This window comes from Solanum tuberosum, unplaced genomic scaffold (genome assembly GCF_000226075.1).
Source record: "Solanum tuberosum cultivar DM 1-3 516 R44 unplaced genomic scaffold, SolTub_3.0 scf00026, whole genome shotgun sequence".
NCBI classification, from domain to species: Eukaryota; Viridiplantae; Streptophyta; class Magnoliopsida; order Solanales; family Solanaceae; genus Solanum; species Solanum tuberosum.
Window position 1 is genome coordinate 2,050,952 of NW_006238952.1, and position 16,154 is coordinate 2,067,105.

The 16,154-nt window shown below is 29.8% G+C and overlaps 2 protein-coding genes across 2 annotated transcripts; both read right to left on the minus strand.

Moving 5' to 3' along the window:
* Nucleotides 1-208: 208 nt before the first annotated feature.
* On the minus strand, nt 209-3,255 carry LOC102585109 (protein SAR DEFICIENT 1). The gene is made up of 7 exons (XM_006341518.2): nt 3,041-3,255; nt 2,865-2,940; nt 2,201-2,765; nt 1,620-1,780; nt 1,339-1,533; nt 1,143-1,239; nt 209-731 (listed from the first exon to the last, which is right to left on the minus strand). Exons 1-7 carry the CDS (start codon nt 3,133-3,135, stop codon nt 586-588), a joined length of 1,335 nt encoding a protein of 444 aa, XP_006341580.1. The 5' UTR covers nt 3,136-3,255; the 3' UTR covers nt 209-585.
* A 7,618-nt stretch (nt 3,256-10,873) lies between these two features.
* On the minus strand, nt 10,874-14,455 carry LOC102599552 (uncharacterized). Its single transcript, XM_006341646.2, has 2 exons — nt 13,406-14,455; nt 10,874-11,515 (listed from the first exon to the last, which is right to left on the minus strand). Exons 1-2 carry the CDS (start codon nt 14,006-14,008, stop codon nt 10,874-10,876), a joined length of 1,245 nt encoding a protein of 414 aa, XP_006341708.1. The 5' UTR covers nt 14,009-14,455.
* Between the last annotated feature and the right edge of the window lie 1,699 nt (nt 14,456-16,154).

Genomic DNA, 16,154 nt, shown 5'->3' on the forward strand with positions numbered 1-16,154 from the left:
GTGGCAGGCACCGGTAATAGGATTAGCTACCGTTGCTTGCCATCAATGCAGGTAACTATATCTTTTTCAATTTAATTTTTAACTGTTCATGTTAAATTGCTTGATTTGGTATAAATACTAGGTTTTGTACCTGCCAACTTCAGAACAATTTTGGAAATTTCAAGAAGTTGTAAGAAGGGTACTGTAAATAAAATAAACAAGACATAACTGAATGCATAATCAAAGTAAACATTTGCATTAATTTGTTCATTCAATTAAATGAACAATCACTCTCTACAATAGACAATTCAAATTTGAATCTTACAAAGAAATTGAAATATACTTTTGCATACTATTGCCAGACCACACATCTTTTACAAAGGGGTGGCGCAACTTCTACAACAATTTTCAGCCCTTTATTGGGCAAAATTTTGTTCCTACACACTATGTACATTTACCTGTAAGCATAAGTTTCATTCCTTCATTGTCTTCTGTTTACAAGAATTCAAGTTAATTTCTATATGCTGACAGTGTAAAATTTAACACAATTCTCTATTAGAGGATCCATCTGATAAGTAACTACCACCGTTATTATCAGCAAGTGTATCAAATGTAGTTAGGATTACCAATCCAGTCATTGTATTCGACTAATTGTTCAGATGCATCTGTCAAAATTGTGTTTTGTTGATAGGATCGTATCATTGGTTGTTGCTGCTGATGAACATTTGGATACTCATCCACCATTGGTTCTCCTGTTCATATGACAAAATCATTATATTATGTATTAGTAGTAGTTAATAACCAACACATTGTACTAATGTGTTGACTCTTGCTAATAATTCCAAAAACTTGTGTTTTTTGAAAAGAAGACCTCTTTATATAATCTTGCTAATAATTCCAAAAACTTGTGCTTTAATTTGTGCATGGTGGACATATGTGATACTATTAGGAAAGCTTAAACACATTAATTATGACCTAGTAATCAATGAAATGGATCGAGAACCATGATGTTTCATATTTAAATTCATATTAGGTGATTTCATCATCTGTTCAAATTTCGATGCACAGAGTTACCCAATATCTATGCTGATGAAAAAAGTAAGAAATAACTCGTGTGCTGGCCCAAACACCACAGTTTGTTTTTTTTTTGTATGAAGAAGTACCTTGAGTTAGTAGTGCTGTCTCATTAACTAGACCATCAACTTCCTCTAAAGAACTCCAATTGCCATAAGCCTCCTTCACCAAATTCTGGATATAGGCCTATTAATTAACAGTTGTACAGATATTAGCAAAAGTGTTCAAATACAAAATTTACAATATCTCAAGAATCAAACTCACAAAGTGCATATAAAATCATACCTTTTGTATTCCTGGTAAGTCATGAGTAGGGTAAATTTGCCCATCAATAACTGCCCTAACAAGTTGACAAATCGGAGTAAGGATTAAAACGTAGTTTGGTCCACGGGCCATGAATAACTTTGAGCCCATCTCACAAGTTTTTGCATGCTTGTATGTCACTTCCCACATTTTATCTGACATTCCAGTTCCCAGTATCTGTATAATCACAAACAGTTTATGAGATCTTTGTAATTCATATTTAATTTATAGTATTTGTTTTGTGTGAGTAGCTAGAGGCTTACAGTTCTAATTTGTGGTGTGTCAATAGTAGCCAACTTCAAGAAATCTTGTACAGTGTTGATGCCTTTTGAAGAAAGCTTTTTGCGGAAAGTTCCATCTTTTCCAATCTTCTCAAGACGCCACACTTCATCTCCTAGTGCTGGTGGGTAATGTTTTTTGTACGCTGCAACATATTAACATGACACAAACTCATTAATTTTCAAGTACCATAAGTAACCTATTAAAAAAAAAGTCAAATTACATGCTATAACATATACATTTTTTTTAATGGAAAAGGGTCACAAATGTCCTCAAACTTGTGAAATTGAATTATTATTATTTTTTTTTGTCATTTGTTAACAGTCACATAATTTTATAAGAACATTTTATCATATCGGAGTCACTAAGTGAGCTTGTCCTAACTCCTAGCTAGCAGAGAGATTGCTCGGATACTAAACATGCTCAACCTCCAACCCTAAAGTTTGTGTGTTCGATCTAAGCAATAAAATATGAAATTCAGAATAATGAGTCAAGGACTTTTGTAAAGTTTAGAAAATTAGCTTTGACTCTAATGAAAGAAGAAGAAGAAGAAGAAATTGCTTACATTCTCCGCGGTGATCTTTAACCACAAACGATTCAGTAACGGCTTCTGTAATTCGAACGGTAGTTTGATTGTTTCCAATTTGAACCACTTTTGCGCCAATTCTGAATTTCCGGCTCCGAATCCAGCTCGAATTGTCAGTAAACTCGATTTCCCCAACAGAGACGACGCCGTCTCGCATCGTGAAATTCAGTTCGCCGGTAAGCAATGGCCTCTTTCCGGTTCTCTCCTTAACGACGTGTTTGTCGAATTCTTCGCGAGACCAATTAGTTTCAGTATCTCCGGACGGGAAATCTCCGTTAAGTACGACGAGTTCTACTTTGATAGGGTAAGGTAAAGTCGTTGGAACCATGCCTTCGCCGCTTGTATCCACCAGAAGAATTTGAAGACTCTGGCCGTCGTCGCCGCCGGCGACGACTTTGCTTCCGGTGAATATTGGTTGCGAGAGCTTTTTGTTGAAAATGAGACGAAGATTCGATGGTTCTAGTGCTTTGATTCTTAGTGAAGGAGATCTCGCTAATGAACGACATGAATAACGCCTTAGTCCATTCTCCACTTCCTCAGGAATCTGCAAAATTAAGTTCACGTGACAAAATTAATTTCATAAACTTATCGTCAACACGAAACATAAAGTTTAGTAATTATACGTGAAATTTTAAGCCCTTACCACTCGACGGAGCATCGGTTCCAAAGCAGAAGACAAGTTCTCTAGGAAATTCGCCTTCATTGCTTCCTTAATAACACTATAAAAAATAAAAAGGATTTACTATAAGTCAGGTAATCGTGAAATTAAATAGGTACATCGACATGAATTAATTGATATTTGAAAAAACGGAGACGTACGAAGCAAAAGAAGGTGTAGTAGATCTCATGCGTTTGTAATTCGGTTGGTTCGTATCCGGATTAGAGTTATCTAAAACCCGTTTAGCTGCTGCCATTTCTGTATTGAGGAGTAAAGTGTGATAAGCTCAAGAAATTTTCAGTAGATGTGGGATGGGAAAGTATATGTATGCTTATATATATAGGGGAAGAGTATCTAAATTAATGTAATAAGTGGTTTATAATAAAAAGGAATAAAAGCATAGGTTATAAATATTTGTAATATTAAGTGTTAAATTGGTAATTAGAGAAGTTTCGAGGAATGAAGAAAGAAATAGCGTGGCAAGAGAGGGTTATTCCCAACTTCCAAATGATCTAAGGCAGCCTAATGTAACGACTTTAACGTCAAGCCCCGCTTCAAGTCAACGGCATAAAAATCCAAAAAATATAACTCAATTCTTCGTATCGTTTACATAAAATCAATAAATACGTTATTGTTTTAACTTATGAGCCGGTTAAACTAGTTTGTAAATATATTTTGACTTAGCTACGTGTTTGATGACATTAAAAGACAGAAAAAGTATATAACTTACAAGTCGAGATCAATCAAACATTGTAAGTGTCACCCATAATTTATGATTTTACAACTTATAAACTTTTAAAAATATGCGTTTTTTAAGTTATTTATTATTATGAATTTTAATTTTTTTTAAATATATAGATTATTGAAATATCTTTTTAATAATTTAATACTTAAATGACAAAAATGTCTTTTAATGCAATCTTATAAATTCCAAGAAAATTATATATGTCAATGAAGATATATCTGTTTTTTTCTACTATAGTATAATATACACAAAAGTGTATGTAGATATATGGATATGGATGTATTTCCTCATTTCCAATCAAAGAATTATTTCATTTTTTAAAGAATTTATTTACTTTACTCACCATATATATACAAAAAGAATTCTCCCAAAACAATTCAGCTTATAATTTCTCCAAAGGGAAAAAAAAGGTTTAGATCGGGACAAAAGAACTACTAGTACTTAGTTAATTAGTAGTAGTACTAATAAAATAACGATAGGTTTAAGGTATTTAAATACACAGATAATTGTAGTAGTAGTTTTTTTTGGTCTAACTAACCCTTCCCGTAAACTAACATTATTTGTGTGTGAAACTTTTTTTTACCTTACAAATAAGCAGATACAAATTTTAAATTTTTGGATCCACATATTTTGAATCTATTTATTTAGGTCATCGTTATTTATATCTTTATTTTGTGTTGATCTTTAATTTATGTCCTCGTAGCAAAAAAGACAAACACAAAGGTAAGAAAAAATTAAAAAATAATCTATTACATTTTTATGAGATAAAGAGAACCCTTAATACAATTATTATCTGTTGAGTGAATCACAAATACATAATTTATCCCACTACACACATAACAAACACACACACACACACAAAGGTTGACAGGAAGAATGGGACAAGAGAAGCCCAAAAAGCCACACATCCCCACAAAACGAACTTCCAAACCCCACACTGCATTTTTTGTCAATTGAATATATTTGAATTATGTGTTGAACAAAAATAAAAAGATATTTTTATTTGACTACGTGGGTAGCTACAAGATAAAAGAGACAAAGACTTTTTGTTGATTAATAATACATTTATAATATAAGGACGTTACTTACATAGACTTAGAAAAAAGGAAAATAGGATATGAACCGCGTAGATATAGTTTACTTTTAATTTTGAATTAAGACTTTCTTGGAATTATTATCTTTTTTTATCGTACTTGTTTATTAGGATCAAACGTTTATCATCATATCAAAAGTTATAACTGATAGCAAAGACGTAATTTTATTTCTTAATTAAGTCCATCAAACAAGCATCATATTCGATCATGACTCTGACCCAAACGCTTACCATCATGTCAAAATCTACAAGTGATAGCAAAGACATAACTTTATTTCTTAATTAAGTCCACCAAACAAAAGTCATGTTCGATCATGACTCTGACCGGACCTTTACCATGTCAAAAGCTACAAGTGATAGCAAAGGCATAACTTTTTTTCTTAATTAAGTCCACCAAACAAACGTCATGTTCGATCAGAACTCTGACCCTGGCCACCCAATCCATGGGCCTTACTTACCCAACATCCTTTTGTGTTGTATCTGATCCCTTGTAAATTTGTCCATTTGAAATAATTTTCATTTTTTACCCTATATTATTGTGTTTGTAATTTTTTTTTATTGTATTTATTTTAAATGCTTGATTTCTGATATACTTTACTTTTGCAAAGAATATCGAAAACAACTTACATATCAATAATCATATTGTAGGGATAAAATTGCGTACATAATCCTCACCAAATCATATTTGTAGGTTTAACAGACTGAATATATTATTGTTGTAGTATAACATTTATGTATAGAGAAAATGATGATATATATCCACTTATATATTTTAAATATAAGAAAATAAATTTACAATGATCTCTTTTTTTTTTTCCAACTGATCATCTCTTAGAACTGAAATTAACATTTATGTTACAGTAAATTCAACGGAACTTGAGGGGGCTATACAAGAAAAGTTTAGGATTTGATCAAAAGCGAATTCAAAATTCAAAATTTATGATTTTGAATAACAATTTGAATCTAGTAGACATTAATCAAACCCATGTATTTCATCATATATAACTTTGCTCTTGGATTTGATTAAGGACTACCAGAAAGAACTTTGATAGTAATAATTGTGATTATGAATTAGAGTCTTGGAAACTATTAATTAAAAAAATAAGAGAGGAAATGATTATTAAATTATTATCCATGTTATTTAATTTAACGTTTATGTTGTGTCTCCAACAAAATTAAAATAATAATAATATATATCTTGCTGCTCAAGAAACTAAAGTCACTGTACTATATATATACGTGCTTGTCATGTCATACTAGCTATATATCGTATTCTTTTTAACATTATATAAAAATTTAAGGGCCCTTTAAAGATATGATTAGTCCAAACTATTATGTCTATATTGAAAATGTTTTCAAATATAAACCCGTAAAATTGTTTTCGTGTGAAATGAATTTTTATTTTATTATCATGAATTTCTTCCTCCGTTTTATTTTATTGGCTCATGACATGACACTAAAATATATATATATATATATATATATATATATGTTGTGATTAAATTAAGTTATACAAAATGTCCTAAAATGTCATTTAATTTAGTGACTTTAAATATGTCGAAAGTTGAAATTTATCAAAAGGTGAAAAAATAATGTATTCTTCAAACGGACAAAAAAAAAGAAAAATATGACAAACAAGTTGAAACGAAAAGTATAAGCTTTAATTTATTAAATTGTGCTTTTTTTGTCCATATTGTAAACAATTGTTAAAATTTATTTAATAGCTAATTGTTAAACCATATGACTTAGGATATTTCATACAGTGACACTTACCTATTAATTAACTGTCAAGTATTGATTGACCTGAAAGGATATATCATATGGAGAGAGATCTGATTACGTGCAATCAGATCTCGTGATTTGATATACAAAGATTACTTCGTGATTCAATCGCTTAAGGGTCATTTGAATTTATTAATGTAGTGATTATCATTGAAATAGTAATAATACAACCATTAATGTTTATACTGAGCTTTACAATTTGCTTAACTAAATCTTCATCTAAGTAGTCAGTCAGACCAAGGTTTCGCTTGGGAGCCAACAATGGTTCTTGGGTGCTGATCACGTCTAGGGTGTAGGCTCGGGGCATGACAAACATCATTAACTATCATTATTATTATTATTATTATTATATCCATGCTTTAACTTGACTCAATGAAAAAGACTCTTGGATATAGATGAGCTAGCCAGAGGGAGTGTCGACAAGAGCTTAAAAATTGTGCATTTATTCATTATTTTTATTTTCATTAGACGCAAATTAGTTCTTATAAAAAATATGCTAATTACAAATCAACGTTCAAACAGTACTATTAATAGATTAAAAAGTTCGTATATATATATATATATATATATATTATTTTTTTATTTTTTTTATTTTGAAAGAAAATAATATTTTTTTTCTTAATTTTCTAAAATAATTATAATACAAGTAAAAAGAAATTTTATTTTTAATAAATAAAAAGACTAATTAAGTAAAGTAAGATTCCCCCAGGATCTAGCATTATGTATCCCAACATGGCAACATATGTTGTCTTTCTTTTAATAGAGAAAAACACGAGGAAATAATAAGAATTGGCATCCCATTTTTATTTTTTTTGGATAGGACTATTATTACTCACTTCTTCTTCTTTTTTTGGAACGCTTGGCCATATAATTTGGGACTTAAATTTTAAGTTTTGTTTTAACATTAATGATTGTGTTTGAAATTTGTATAAAATTTCGTCAACTTCAAATCATTATTTCAAATCTCAAATTCATTATTCTTTTTTCAGTTCACCTTAGTAGTAATTGTTTTTACAGATTTATAAATATTGTAATTATAAAAAAAAACACATAAATAAAGATAAAATAATTAAAATTCATCTAAATTACTCCTTCCGTCTCAAATTATAAATGCGATAAAAAAAATTAACCGTCCAAATTAAGCAGTGTGTAGTTTCGCCGAATTGCCTTTCATTGAAATATTTGTTCATAAAATGATACAAATTAATTATTATGGAAGTTTCGAAGAATTGCTTGAGAGTGAGTAATAAAAGTCTTATAAAAAAAAAGTAATAAAAGTCTCATAAAAAAAAAAAAAAGTAATAATTGTCCTCCTTATATGTCTAAAAAAACTCGTTTTGGTGTTTTTTTTTTCTTGTTTTCTTTTCTTTTCATCTCTTCAATTCTATACAAACAGGGGGGGAAAAGAAGAAAAAATGCCAGGAAACAAAGATGTCCTTTCCTAAGAAATAAATTTTAATGACTTGTCTGTCTTTATTTCATTCTATTCAAAATAATAATTGACATTTAATCGCCAAAAAGTAATTCAAAATAATTAATGTTTCATAATATTAAAAAGGTATTACTTCTTTTATTATAACCGTGGTTATATCTTGGTTAACTTTTGCCAACGTGATATGTTATCTCTCATCAATAACAGAAATCAAGTAACCTCTCTCCATCAAAGCTAGAACAATTGAGTAGAAATCGCGTAGTACTTCACTATTATTATCTCCGCAAGGATTTGAATTTGAAACATCATAGTTCGCAATCCATTTCATTTGCACATATTCCTAGTCACGATAATAATTATGTCGATCTTAAAAGAAAGAAAATCATAATTAAATTCATGTTGGTTTTTATTTCAAAATCAATTAAACATCTATTGTTTTGAATTTGAGGGACTAAAAGAATCTGAAAAACAATCACAACAATATATTTAGTGTAACCATTAAGTGGAGAACAACACCAATAATATATTTAATATAATTTTACAAGTTAGTATGGAAAAAATAGTCTTAGTATTTACCTTGTGATATATGATAAAAAAATGTTATTTTCAATAAGTATGATCGATTCAAGTAACATAAATCAAAATTAGTAAGGAAAAAAAAAGATAATAACGTATAAAGATAAGTGTCAAAAACAAACATAAATTATCTCTTTTTTTAAGTTTCATACCTAAACTATCACTTATTAGTTTGAGAAATAAAAAATAATAATTTAGATATGAAACTCAAAAAGAGAATTATTTAAATGTGTTTTTGACATAACTATATCAAATTCAGTCATTTTCGTCTGAGATTTACATGTTGCTATTGGCCGACCATATTAAAGGCACATGTCTGACTATTTTTCAAATTTGATATATGAATAAAAGTTATATTTCGGCTTTATTTTTGTTTCGGCTATTAATTTTGTCACGATTTAAATTATTTTTTTCCTTTCTTCTATTTACGTGGCGCATTTAGATATAGATTTAATTTTTTAAATATTTTTTTCATGTTTGCTTCTCAAAACTCATTCGGTTATACATTGTGTCAAGAAAATTTAGTATCAATTTTTCACTCCAAATATCTTTTGAAAAAAATAGTTTTGAAACTTTTTCTTTACAAAATTCTATTAATTTCAAGTGAAATGTATGTTCAAACAGAACTTTAATTTCAAATATATATTTTTTTTAAAAACTTACTTCAAACTTTTTTTTTTTAAATCAATGAGAATTAGCGACATACTCATATTAGCTAAACAACAAAAATATGAACATAATCTTATTTAGCTATGAATTATAAGAATATTCAATTAATCAGACACGTTCTAACGATGAATTAATTAGAAATTACTGATAAATTTTATAGTTAATTTCATATTTTCTTATAATAAATATCGCTAAATTCATTTCCAAATGCCTACATAGTTTATAATAATAATAATAACTTGATGGCGATGGAATCAAATTAGGATGGTTATATTAAGTTCAAGCAACAGAATGATTGAACCCTTTTCCGGCAAAAAAATATAAATAAAAAAAAAACATAAATCTGACACTGACAAATATATATATATTACTATATATTAATGCATAATATCATTAATTAGTCGGTCGTTGCGTGTCCAAGTCACTTGGTCCTTGTCATTTCATTTTCCACAGTACATAAATTTTCAAATTCAATCCAAATATCGACGAGTATAACACAAATCGTATTTTTAACTAACGCAGATTTGTACTCAGTTTCGTCCAAGTTTACAAGAAAACAACAAGTGCTAACAAAAGATTTTATGAATTTTTTTTCACCTATTTGTATCTATCTAGAATACCAGGAATCATATCTAGAGTTGCTGAAAAATTGTTCAAAGAAAATATATTTAGTAAGTGAGTGGCACAGCCATAATAAATTTATTTGGAGATTTAAACTATAAACAAATAAATATTTGAAGAAGTCAAATTAGAGATTAATCATTATTATACATACTTTAAAAGTAATTTTAAAATCGTATATGCATTATAAGTTTTTAGTCAAAAGAATTCGAATGAAACTCATTCTAGTAAATTTTTTTATTTCAATATTCTCATATTTTACTACTAACGATATATAAGAGTATTTTTTTTTTACAATAATCGCGTAGCATATTCAAAACGACATAATTCATAGAGTATATCATACACACACCAAAAAAGATTGTGTGTGGTCTTAGTTTAGTTTAGGTCAGGTCTAGTCTGTTGAACAATTACAAAGAAGCTACCAAACAAAGACTTAGAAATTTTCAATAGAGAAAAAAAAAACCTCTTATTCCTTTATTATTTTGGGGAGAAGTACACTTAATACTTTTAACTAATAAAGTTTGCAATTTTCATCACATCCGAAAGCATTGATTATCACTCAATTAATAGTTATTAATCTCGTATAAAATCATTTTTTCCACTTAATTCAATTTTCTTCAATAAAAAAAGTAAATTTCTAAAATAATACTCCCTCCGTCCCATTTATGTGATACACTTCTCTTTTTAATCCGTCTCAAAAAAAAATGTCACCTTACTATAACTAGAAATAATTTAAATTTAAAATGCCTCTTTTACCCTTAATGAATTGATTTTCAACCATGCCAAATATTTAAGAATTGTTTTAGACTATAAATTTCAAAAGTCTTTTCTTTTATTTATTACACATCATATCAAATCAAACGGTGTCACATAAATTGAAACAGAGAAAATAACTGTTAGTCTAGAAATCATTTGAGAAATCAAGTCTCCTAAAAAAAATAACCGATTGAGTTGTAACACATGCAAATAAATAGAAATGAATATGATGTATTATCAGTCCCATTGAACTCAATGCAGGAACTGGAAATAATTAACAAAAATATTCAAACTTTTTAAAAAATACAAATATTAATTTATCCAAATTTCATGATTTTAGGAGCAAATCTCAGAAGCCTATCTAAAGTGCTTGGCAAAAACTTCCTAGCAAACAAGTAACACATGTTACTGGGCCGCCCATTATACTCACATTTGGTCCCATTTCTCATCCCATTAAGCAAATCTTCTGTCACTTCAGGCCTAATAAATTTTGTTGGATGAGGCCCACCTTTGGCCCAATCAACCCAAGTCAATGTTCTATTTTCATTTTTCCACCAATATTTCATTGTCACAAATGTTGGCAAATAATGTTCATCTGAGTAACATGCTGGCCTACAAAATCTCTTGAATAAATGAGAATATTTTTGATCTGATATTATATCCATGGCTATCTCTCGATCGACCTCGAACCATTGGGACCCTTTTCGCCATTGGGCTAGGGTGACCAATGGTTTCATTTTCTTGCTGTAACGACCTCGTCCCACGGGGCTTATTAAGTCGTAAGACTCCATGAAGGTGTTTGCGGAGTTGATGATGTAGTTGTAGATGGTTGTGAAGTTGTATAGAGGAATGCATGACTCTGAAAGAAGCACGAAACGCTCGTTCGATAGGTCTAATAATGCGTTCGCTAGTAATCGTCGTTCTGCTTCCACCATGTTAAATTTTCCCCATTCTACTTTCTGTAAAACGGTTTTTAAAAACACATTAAAATGTAAAGTTTATGATTTACTAAACACTTAGATCTTCCAACTAACTAGGTAGGAAAAAAAGGATTTTTGCAAAAGTAAAATTTAATGGACTCAAAAATACTTTCCTAAAAGCCCAGATACTTATCCTTCTATAGTGATTAATTGGGCCTAATCCAATATGGGCTCTGCTTCAAACATAAAGTAAGGAAGTTGAAGAATTAACCTAAATAGTTGTTCACTCGACTGCTTTAATTACATGTATACTAACTATAAAAAGTAAACTGTAAATTTGACCGACTATTTGTGTAAAAAGATTCTAAACTGTTTGTGGAGTCCAACATGCCCTTCTAGTGTTCACGTGCAAAAGATAAAGATGCCAAGGCATACAAGAAAGGAATTTGATAAAATGTAGCAACATATAGTAGAAGGAAAAAGTGTTTTTTTCTCTAAGTTGGTAAAAGGAGTAGAATAAAAGAAATCTACTACTCACTAGTTTCTTGCCCTAAAAAACTTTCATTTTCAGTCGTTAGGATCAAATATTTATCATTATGCCAAAAGCTATATAGCTGATAATAAGTAGAGGTGAATTTAGGATTTAAAACATTTATAGATATACTTAAAAAGGTTTTAAATACACTAATAATATAAGAGCAAAAATTATTAGTTTCCGTGAACCATAGATAACACTCTGGATCCATTATTAATAATATAGACCCAACTTTATTTTTTAATTAAATTTATCAAACAAACACCATATTTGGTACATCACACAGGGGTCTCTCCATAAGCATCATAATTGGCATTAATTACACAAACACACAAGTGTCGTAAAATAGTCCAATCTTACAATATTATAGCCAAAGAGTACCAGGATTCTCGGTAATTAATGCCAAAAGACGCGTTTATAAAACACCAAGACATATAAATGGTCCAAGTCAACTAATATATGGTGATCTATATTCATCAAAATCTGCTAGTATTATTACTATTTATAATATTGCATCATCAATAATATAAAATTTTATATTTGACAGATTTAGAATTTAAATTCTATGAATTCAATTTAACGCTTACATCCGCCCCTGCTCAGTTTCCGTGCTGTCTAGTAAAACACGGACCATTTGATACGGCACCAGTTGAATTTTTCTGCTCATCAACTCATATTATATATTTTTCCACTATACTAGGTTTGGGCGTAATACTTTATAAATTAACTTGTAGATCTCTATGTGACCATGAAAACAAACAAAACATTACTTTTTGTAGCTAATTTAAAAAATTGTCATTGCATATGAATCAGCTATAAGAAAAATATTTAAATTATATATACAGATAGTACAAAAAGTGTATCACTAAGTTATCAATCAATTTTGTTAGAAGTTCACGAATTAATATACATATATATTTATTTAATTTTTTTAGCATAAATATAAGATCTATGGAAAAACAACTGGATTCGTCCGAATCCATGAATCCCACGCCTAGCTCCGCCTCTGGTCTAACGGAAGGTTAATTGTCATTTTTTTCATCACATTACAATTAATACTTCTCATATTTTAGTTCAAGTTCAAGCAAAAATAACAATAGTTTTCTCATCTGTTAAAGCTTTGATAGACAAAGTTATAGAATAATTTGGCCTAAACACCACAATTATATATCAAAATACTTACGGTTAAATATTGAGTTTAGGCAAATGAAGACGTTGAGTACTTAAGAGAGTGCATGGTAAATCCCATATCCGATAAAAATGCTATCTATACCAATAAACAAACCTTATACCCTAATAATGTGTCGTAACGACCTAGATTCGAAGCAGACAATATCAAATATCAAAAGCAAATTATAATTAATTAATCAATAGTGATAGTAAATTAAACTTACCTTACTTGCTACTCTTCTTCCATGAAAAATAGGTCCTTCTTGTGGAGCAGTTCCATTAAAAGATGGTTGAGAATGAATATAAATAGAATAAAGACCTTCATGTCCTTGGAAAAATCTTTCCCATAATGGAGCCAATGGTAAACTTCCTCTTGCAAGAAACATAAAAGCAATCTTTGGCTTTCTCTTAAATGGCAAATCACTAACACGTGGCACCATCATAGCCCTCGATATCAACTCTTCATCTTTCATATCATGTTTAGGAGTACTTAATTTTGGTATCTTCATAAAATCTTTTAACCCTATTCTACTAGGGTCTAAAATTTTGTTCTCATTATTTAAAACAAGAGGAATTTGTTGTTGAGGTTGTGAAAGTGATGGTGGGGGTGGTGGGGGTGGAGGTGAGGTTAATTGGATTATTTGGGGGAAAAATAATTTGTTTTGTAAAGTGTTGGGAATTAGATCTTGGAGATAAAAAAATAGTGTTATACCAATTACTAAACCAGACCCAAATAAAATAAAATAGGACACAAGATTATGGAGGTACCTTTGAGAAATACTGAATAGTTTTGTAGTAGTGAATTGATATTGTTGTTCATTCTTCATTTTCTTGAAACTCTATGGAAAAAAATACTACTACAACAACACTGCAATTCCACGAGTGGAGTCTCAGGAAGATAAGATATACGCGAAATCGCAAACCTTGTTTTTTACCTTTGTAGGATAGAGAGATTGTTTCTCGTATGTTGCGGAAAATTGTGGGTTGGGTTATCCAGCACACAATCACACACAAAGCGAAGAGAGAAGAAATAACACAAGGATGAATAAATGGACAACTACAACTCTTGTATATAGATTTCGAATAGTTAGTCTCCAAACTTATAAGAGAGATTTTTCCTATTCTACTAGATTTTCTTTCCAAAATTTATTAGGACAATAGATTTTCTAAATCAATAGAAATTATGAGTTTTCTAAAAATATATAAAAGATAAACAAATTCAAGACATAATTAACAAGATAGACCCTAACTCGAAAGAAAAGAATTCGAAAAAATAGTAGGAAAGGGAAGAAGAAATGGAGCAGAGCAAATGAGGAGGAGGAAGAAGAGGAGGAAATATATATAGTTGAGATGGAAGCAAAAAAATTAACTACATGCTTTTTCACTAGAATTAGACACAAGACATATTCTAATTAATTATTATTTTAACTAATTTGTTTTATATCTCCAAGACATTCATGTAAGGATTTCAATAATATGTAAACAATAATTGTATTTAATATTTACTTTGATTTACCTCTCCTATTTATCTTTTTCGTACTACAATAATCTGAACGCGTTAATATCAAATACAATTATTTGTAAAAGATAGGTTCTTATAGAAAAGAATTTTACTAATCTGGATTAATATTAATTACATGAATTATTATAATGTGGAAAAAGATAGAAGAGGAAACGTGATGATCTAATCATTGTTGAAAAAATGTGAAAGAGGAAGAAGGAATTGAGTAATTGTGAAAATTACCAGAGAGAGAATATTCTTGGAGTTGATGTTGAGACATGTTGAGGGAATATTTATTTATTCAACACATTTAAGAAAAAAATGATTAGTTTTTACAGCTATAATTTACAAGTTTTTTTTGTGTTTTTTTTTTTTTAGAAGAAAGATGGAGGAAGAAGAAGAATTTGTGTTATGCCAAGTGGATCCCAATTAATCCAAAATATTCCCATGACTTCCGGAAGACAACCTTAGGCATTGGCAACTCCACGTACCCGTCTCTCATTTCTATTTTGGTTTTTTTTTTTTTTACCTTCGTAACGAATAACTTTTCCGTGAGACATGAGTTTATAATATAGTAACATAACATTTCACAAGTTATTTTCGAGAATGACTTTAATAAATTACATGAACCCATAATTTTTAATAATTTAAAGGTTGAACTCGTCAACTGAAATTCTAGATTTACCTCTGCTAAAGCCATTCTGGTCTTTTAGTTGACAAGGATTAGAGAAAATCAAAGAGATATTTTTTTTTAGCTTATTAAATTGAGATACATTAGTTTCCATTATAACAGAACTTATTCTTTGGGAATTGAGATGAATGTTGAAAAAAGTGGAAGTTAATTCCGTAACGGTAAGGTAGATATAAGAAATATAATAGAATACACGTTTTACCTTAATTTGATGTGTGTTATTATCAATAAATATTTTATGATTTCCTAAAATGAATGTATGGTCAAACATCAGCCATGATTTGTGGCATTTCTTATGGCTCCCTCCTTTTCCTCTTGACGTATCTAATGTGGTACTATTTGATTTTTCACTTCGTTGCTTTTCTTCCAAGCAAATAGTACAGCAACAAGACAGAGAAATCACATACGCATTGCAGACCTTACCCCTACCTCATAAGATAGAGAAGTTGTTTCCAATAGACCCTCGGCTCAAGTAAAGCATCCAAAGACAGTTTGAAAAAAGAGAATACAGAAATGAAAGCAGTAACAACAATGAAAGTTTCGTCCACTGTATACCTCTCATGTATATCAAGCTCTTTATCTGCTGATCATGCAGTGAGCCTTTGAATCTAGAGTTTTCTGAGATTCACATCTCCTCCACACAGTCTCTTATGACAGTTGAAACCAATAACAGAAACAATTTTTTTATAAGAAAAACAGAACAGAATATATACTAGGCAGGCAACATTGGAGGAAAAAGGGAGGGGGGGGGGGGGGGGGGGGTTTTCCTGCTCTGAACTTC

Bases quoted from the DNA above. Each gene is read 5' to 3' on its own strand.
- LOC102585109 (XM_006341518.2), bottom strand. From the start codon at position 3,135: ATGGCAGCAGCTAAACGGGTTTTAGATAACTCTAATCCGGATACGAAC. The intron at 1,781-2,200 runs GTAAGCAATTTC...AATATGTTGCAG, and splicing joins TAAAGATCACCGCGGAGAAT to CGTACAAAAAACATTACCCA. The intron at 1,240-1,338 runs GTATGATTTTAT...GTTAATTAATAG, and splicing joins ACTTACCAGGAATACAAAAG to GCCTATATCCAGAATTTGGT.
- LOC102599552 (XM_006341646.2), bottom strand. From the start codon at position 14,008: ATGAAGAATGAACAACAATATCAATTCACTACTACAAAACTATTCAGT. The intron at 11,516-13,405 runs GTAAGTTTAATT...ACCGTTTTACAG, and splicing joins GAAGAAGAGTAGCAAGTAAG to AAAGTAGAATGGGGAAAATT.